The sequence below is a fragment of the Rutidosis leptorrhynchoides genome, chromosome 6 (genome assembly GCF_046630445.1).
Source record: "Rutidosis leptorrhynchoides isolate AG116_Rl617_1_P2 chromosome 6, CSIRO_AGI_Rlap_v1, whole genome shotgun sequence".
Lineage (NCBI taxonomy): Eukaryota > Viridiplantae > Streptophyta > Magnoliopsida > Asterales > Asteraceae > Rutidosis > Rutidosis leptorrhynchoides.
In genome coordinates this window covers 424,181,670-424,187,303 of record NC_092338.1, presented here as the reverse complement: position 1 = coordinate 424,187,303, position 5,634 = coordinate 424,181,670, and the positions used below count along the sequence as shown (strand labels likewise).

Below are 5,634 nucleotides of genomic sequence, written 5' to 3'. Positions count from 1 at the left end.
TCATGATCATGTTATTATTATGATGATTTAATTGTGCATAGCCGATGAAAACCTAGACCGTGTGCATGTATTGTGATCTTTAATGTTTGTGGTTGTATGGATGCCATTGTTTTGTGGCCAATTATGGATATAATTTAATCTTTTATTTTGGGAGGCCGTTTTGAGCCAGTTATGTAATTTACAATTCTAGATTAGTTGTATTTTATTTTTTTAATAAATGAAACCTCCATGATGGGATTAAAGACTTGAAGTGAACGGAATTTGGCCATCAAGACACACTTGTAGTAAAGTGGACAAAAGCTGAGAGAGATGCGGTGAAGGAGGACACTTGGTCATCATGAGATCTTGATGCAAGTGGGAGCTTCTAAGGTTTACTTTTGTGGTTGTCCCTTTAGTTGACCGCTTGGTTCTCATAATGGCTCGTGAGACCAAGCATAGGATTTTCATCGGTTGAGGCTATGCACATACTTATTATGTTTTATTTTGTTTGGTTAGATTTTATATGTTATGTGATTGTGTATAATTTGCCATGTGACAACAAAAATCAAAACATAATTAAAATCAAGTTGAAACATTTTTAACTTGTGAGGCGAATATTATGCATGTAATATTCGTAACACAATTTTTCTAAAAGATTATTAAAATTGTTTAATATACCCGACGAAATTTAAGTCGTGTCGTCCAATTCAGTTGAAACACTTGTCGTTATTCTTTGACTATGCGTGAGACCTAGTTGAATTATAACTCAAGGTGATCATTATCTATGCGTTAGACCTAGATTAATTTTTACACGCTTCACAATTGGATGACTTAATCGAGTTGAGAGGTGAGACCGCAACCCGAGGCAATGATGGGACTAAACATGCCGGCATAACACTAGTGTTAGACACTAAATGTCGTGAGTCCCATAAAGATCTAAGAGTTGCACTTGTAACGCAATTGGTGCCCGCCGCCTACCGATTGAATCCACCATTGCTAGGAGATCAACTGATGTGGTGGTGGAAGTACAATGTGGATCTTAGTCTTTTACGTAAATTAAAAGTTTTATAAGATTTTTTAAAACATGGGTAGTTAATTTATAAAAGGATAATTATTAACGATACTAAAAGAACCTTGTTTATTTTGTAGATGACATCAAACGCAATTCAATCTGTAAACAGCATGACCATAAGGTCAATCCTTGAGAAGGAAAAATTGAATGGTAACAACTTCATTGACTGGTATCGAAACCTTCAGATTGTCTTAAAGTCTGAAAGGAAGTTGAACCATATGGAAAATCCTTTACCTGAAGCCCCACCTGAAACTGCTAGTGCTACTGTTCGTAATGCTTATACTAAGCAGTATAACGAACAACTTGAAGTGACATGTCTTATGCTTGCTAGCATGACCTCTGAGCTCCAAAGGAACTTAATGGACTACAATGCATATGACATGATCGAGGAACTCAAGACGATGTTCCAACAACAGGCAGAACAGGAATTGTTTGAAACTGTGAAAGCGTTTCACGCTTGCAAACATGAGTTGGGGCAGCCAGTTAGCCAATATGTCTTGAAGATGAAAGGCTATCTGGATCAATTGGAGCACCTAGGTTATGCTATGCCACCAGTTCTTGGAGTGTACTTGATACTTACTTCACTATCCAAGGACTATGATGGATTTGTAATGAATTACAATATGCATAGCATGGGAAAAACCATTCCTGAGCTACATGCAATGCTTAAGCAAGCTGAAAAGGGGCTACCAAAGAAGACTCCTGTAGTCTTAACCATAAAGGAAGGTAAAATCCTGAAAAGAAAGCCGCAAGCTGCTAGTGGAAAGGGAAAAGGAAAGAGTAAGCAAGCTTACACACCTAAGAAGAAAATTCCACCACCAGCAAAGAAAGAGCATCCCGCAAAGGACATGGCTTGTCACCATTGTGGCCAAATTGGTCATTGGAGACGAAACTGTGTGCTTTACTTGGAAGAGTTGAAGAAGGGAAAGGCTGGTTCGACCAGCACTTCAGGTATCTTCGTTATATAACTCTATAATTTTGCTAATAAAACTTGGGTGTATGACACTGGTTGTGGTACTCATATTTGTAATGATATGCAGGGACTTAGGAAAATTCGGAAGCTAAATAAGGGGGCTTTAGATCTGTACGTTGGCAATGGCGATCGTGCAGCTGTCGAAGCTATAGGAAGCTATGAGCTCATCCTCCCAAGTGGACTTATTCTTATTTTAGATAATTGTCATTATGCACCTTCTATTACTAGAGGTGTTATTTCAGTTTCTCGTTTGAAAAATAATGGTTTTAATCATGTATTCACAGATTATGGTATTTCGGTTTCTAAGGATAATGTTTTTTATTTTAATGCTATTCCTAGAGATGGTATTTTTGAAATTGACATGCATAATCTTGTTCCAAACGAAAGTTCTATATTTAACTGTAGCTCTAAGAAATTCAAGCATGATTTGAATTCCACATATCTATGGCATTGTCGTCTTGGTCATATAAACAAGAAACGCATAACAAAGCTGCAACACGATGGGCTTCTTGAGTCAACCGGCAATGATTCGTTTGACATATGTGAATCTTGTTTATCTGGAAAAATGACAAAGAAACCCTTTACCCACCAGGTTGAAAGGGCGAGTGATCTACTTGGACTCATTCATACTGATGTATGTGGCCCATTTAGAATAATGTCCAGAGATGGAGCTACCTACTTCGTTACTTTTATTGATGATTTCAGTAGATATGGTTATGTTTACTTGATTAAACATAAACATGAAGTATTTGAAACGTTCAAAGCGTTTCAAAATGAAGTAGAAAATCAACTCGGAAAGACCATTAAGGTTCTACGGTCCGACTGTGGAGGCGAATATATGAGTCAAGAGTTTTTAGATCATCTGAGAGATCGTGGGATTGTCTCATAGTTTACTCCTCCTTACACACCTCAGCATAATGGGGTGTCAGAAAGGAGAAATCGAACTTTGCTTGACATGGTTCGATCAATGATGAGTCTAACAACTCTACCAGCATCCTTTTGGGGACATGCTCTAGAGTCTGTTGCACGCATTCTCAACATGATTCCAACCAAGAAGGTAAACAAGACACCATATGAAATATGGCATGGAAAAGTCCCATATCTGTCTTACTTGAAAGTCTGGGGTTGGAGGCTCACGTGAAGCGTGATACGCCAAACAAACTTGAGTCCAGAACTATCAAGTGTATCTTTGTAGGATACCCAAAGGAAACGATGGGATACTACTTCTACTATCCAGCAGAAAACAAGGTTTTCACTGCTAGATATGCTGAGTTTTTGGAGAAGAGTCTCCTCTTACAGGAAGCAAGTGGGAGCACTGTAGATCTTGAAGAAATTCAAGAACAAGATACATTACCTTCTGTAGGCACTAGCGAAATTCGTACTGAGCCTCAACATGAAAGTGTTGAGGCATAGGATGAAGCATGTCTTATTCGTAGATCTAATAGAACCTCTCGTCCACCTGAAAGGTTAAACCTTATGGTTACGACGGAGGACTTGGAATTAGGGGATCTGGGCGAACCCGCTAATTACAAAGCTGCATTGTCAGATCCTGAATCTGATAAATGGCAAGATGCTATGAATGAAGAGATGCAGTCCATTAAAGATAATCAAGTTTGGCGCTTGATTGATCTCCCACCAAACATCAAGCCTGTTGGGTGTAAATGGATCTTCAAGAAGAAGACCGACATGGATGGAAATGTGCACACCTTTAAGGCCCGCTTGGTAGCAAAAGGTTATACTCAAACCTACGGGGTTGATTATGAAGAGACCTTTTCTCCAGTGGCGGACATTAAAGCTATTAGGATACTCATAGCTATAGCAGCGTACTATGACTATGAGATTTGGCAAATGGATGTCAAAACCACATTCCTAAATGGTCACCTTAGCGAGGACGTATATATGGTGCAACCTGAAGGGTTTGTGAATCCTAAGTATCCTAATAAAGTATGCAAGCTTCAGAAATCCATTTATGGATTAAAGCAAGCATCAAGGAGTTGGAACAAGAAGTTTGATGAGAAAATCAAAGAGTTTGGTTTCTCACAAAACCTTGACCAACCCTGTGTGTACATGAGAGATAGTAGGAGCGTTAAAGTCTTTCTGATCTTATATGTTGATGACATATTACTCATGGGAAATCATATTCCAACGCTACAAGACGTTAAGTCCTGGCTTGGAAAATGTTTCTCCATGAAAGATCTGGGAGATGCAGCGTATATCCTAGAAATCAAGATCTATAGAGATAGATCTAAGCGGTTAATAGGTCTAAGTCAAAGTGCATATGTTGACAAAATCTTAAAGCGATTTAAGATGGAAGCTTTCAAGCGAGGTAGTCTTCCGATGCAACCAAATGTGGTATTAAGTAAGACTCAAGCCCCCTCTACACCCGAAGAGGTGAAGCGAATGATTGGAGTCCCATATGCTTCAGCTATTGGATCCATCATGTATGCTATGAGGTGCACTAGACCAGATGTTTCTTTCACTCTCAATATGAAGAGCCGATACCAACAGAATCTAGGTGATAGTCACTGGATTGCTGTAAAGAATATATTGAAGTATTTGCGAAATACTAAAGATATGTTCTTAGTTTACGGAGGTTTCGATGAACTGAGCGTAAAGTGTTACACTGATGCTAGTTTCAAAACTGATCGAGATGATAGTCGATCACAATATGGCTACGTTTTCGTTATGAACGGAGGTGCAGTCGAATGGAGAAGCTCGAAGCAGAGCACTACAACGATGTCTACAACAGAATCAGAATACATTGCTGCATCTGAAGCTGCTCAGGAAGCTGTTTGGATCAGAAAATTCATATCTGGGCTTGGCGTTGTTCCCAATATTGAAAATTCCATGGACCTGTATTGCGACAATACTGGCACTATAGTGATATCAAATGAACCAGGAGTTCTACGTGGTGCCAAACACATCCTTCAAAAATTTCACTACATACGTGAAGTTATAGAGAGAGGTGACGTACGTATTCAAAAGGTTCCAACAGAAGATAATCTAGCTGACCCGTTCACAAAGCCAATGTCTTGTACCAAGCATGTCGAGCATTCTAGGAACATTGGGCTTAGACCAGCTAATAGTTTTATGTAATTTTAGTATTTGGATAATTGGAACATGAAAGCAGTTTTTATTTGTAATGAATTGATATATTGTGATATGATCGTTTTTTTTCATAACTACTGTGTTCTATATTTGCATGTTTAAATTCGTGAATAATGACTTATTCTAAATTTTCCATTGTCGATTGATGATACGGGAGTAACATCAAACCAAGACAAATGTGAGTGTTTGATATGGTGTAATGTATTACTATCAAACTCACGTGTATTCATAGGATGGATATTGGAATGACCCAACCTTCGAGTTTTCACTGCATGTATCAGCATCAATAGTGAAACTCGCAAGTGGTTATGTCATAAGTCCTTCGACTTGAGATGCACTCCAGTTTCGATGTGTAGAGCATTATACTTTGATATGGTTAAACGCAAGTGGAAGAAGAAGATGAATAGTTGACTGCTACTGCAGCGTAAGGTTCCTTCTGTTTCTTCATCGTATTCTACTACTATTTTCTGTTTCACTCGATCACGTAAAACCTCACCAAAAC

The 5,634-nt window shown here is 38.6% G+C and overlaps 1 protein-coding gene across 1 annotated transcript; it reads left to right on the top strand.

Annotated features, from left to right (window-relative positions):
- Positions 1 to 1,128: 1,128 nt before the first annotated feature.
- On the top strand, positions 1,129 to 3,437 carry LOC139855187 (uncharacterized). Its single transcript, XM_071844430.1, has 5 exons — positions 1,129 to 2,010; positions 2,092 to 2,397; positions 2,500 to 2,658; positions 2,914 to 3,081; positions 3,168 to 3,437. Exons 1-5 carry the CDS (start codon positions 1,129 to 1,131, stop codon positions 3,435 to 3,437), a joined length of 1,785 nt encoding a protein of 594 aa, XP_071700531.1.
- The last annotated feature ends 2,197 nt before the right edge of the window (positions 3,438 to 5,634 follow it).

Excerpts from the sequence above, each read along its gene's own strand:
- LOC139855187 (XM_071844430.1), top strand. The coding sequence starts at position 1,129 with ATGACATCAAACGCAATTCAATCTGTAAACAGCATGACCATAAGGTCA. Across the intron at positions 2,011-2,091 it reads CCAGCACTTCAGGTATCTTC|GGACTTAGGAAAATTCGGAA; the intron begins GTTATATAACTC and ends AATGATATGCAG. Across the intron at positions 2,398-2,499 it reads AAATTGACATGCATAATCTT|AAACGCATAACAAAGCTGCA; the intron begins GTTCCAAACGAA and ends CATATAAACAAG.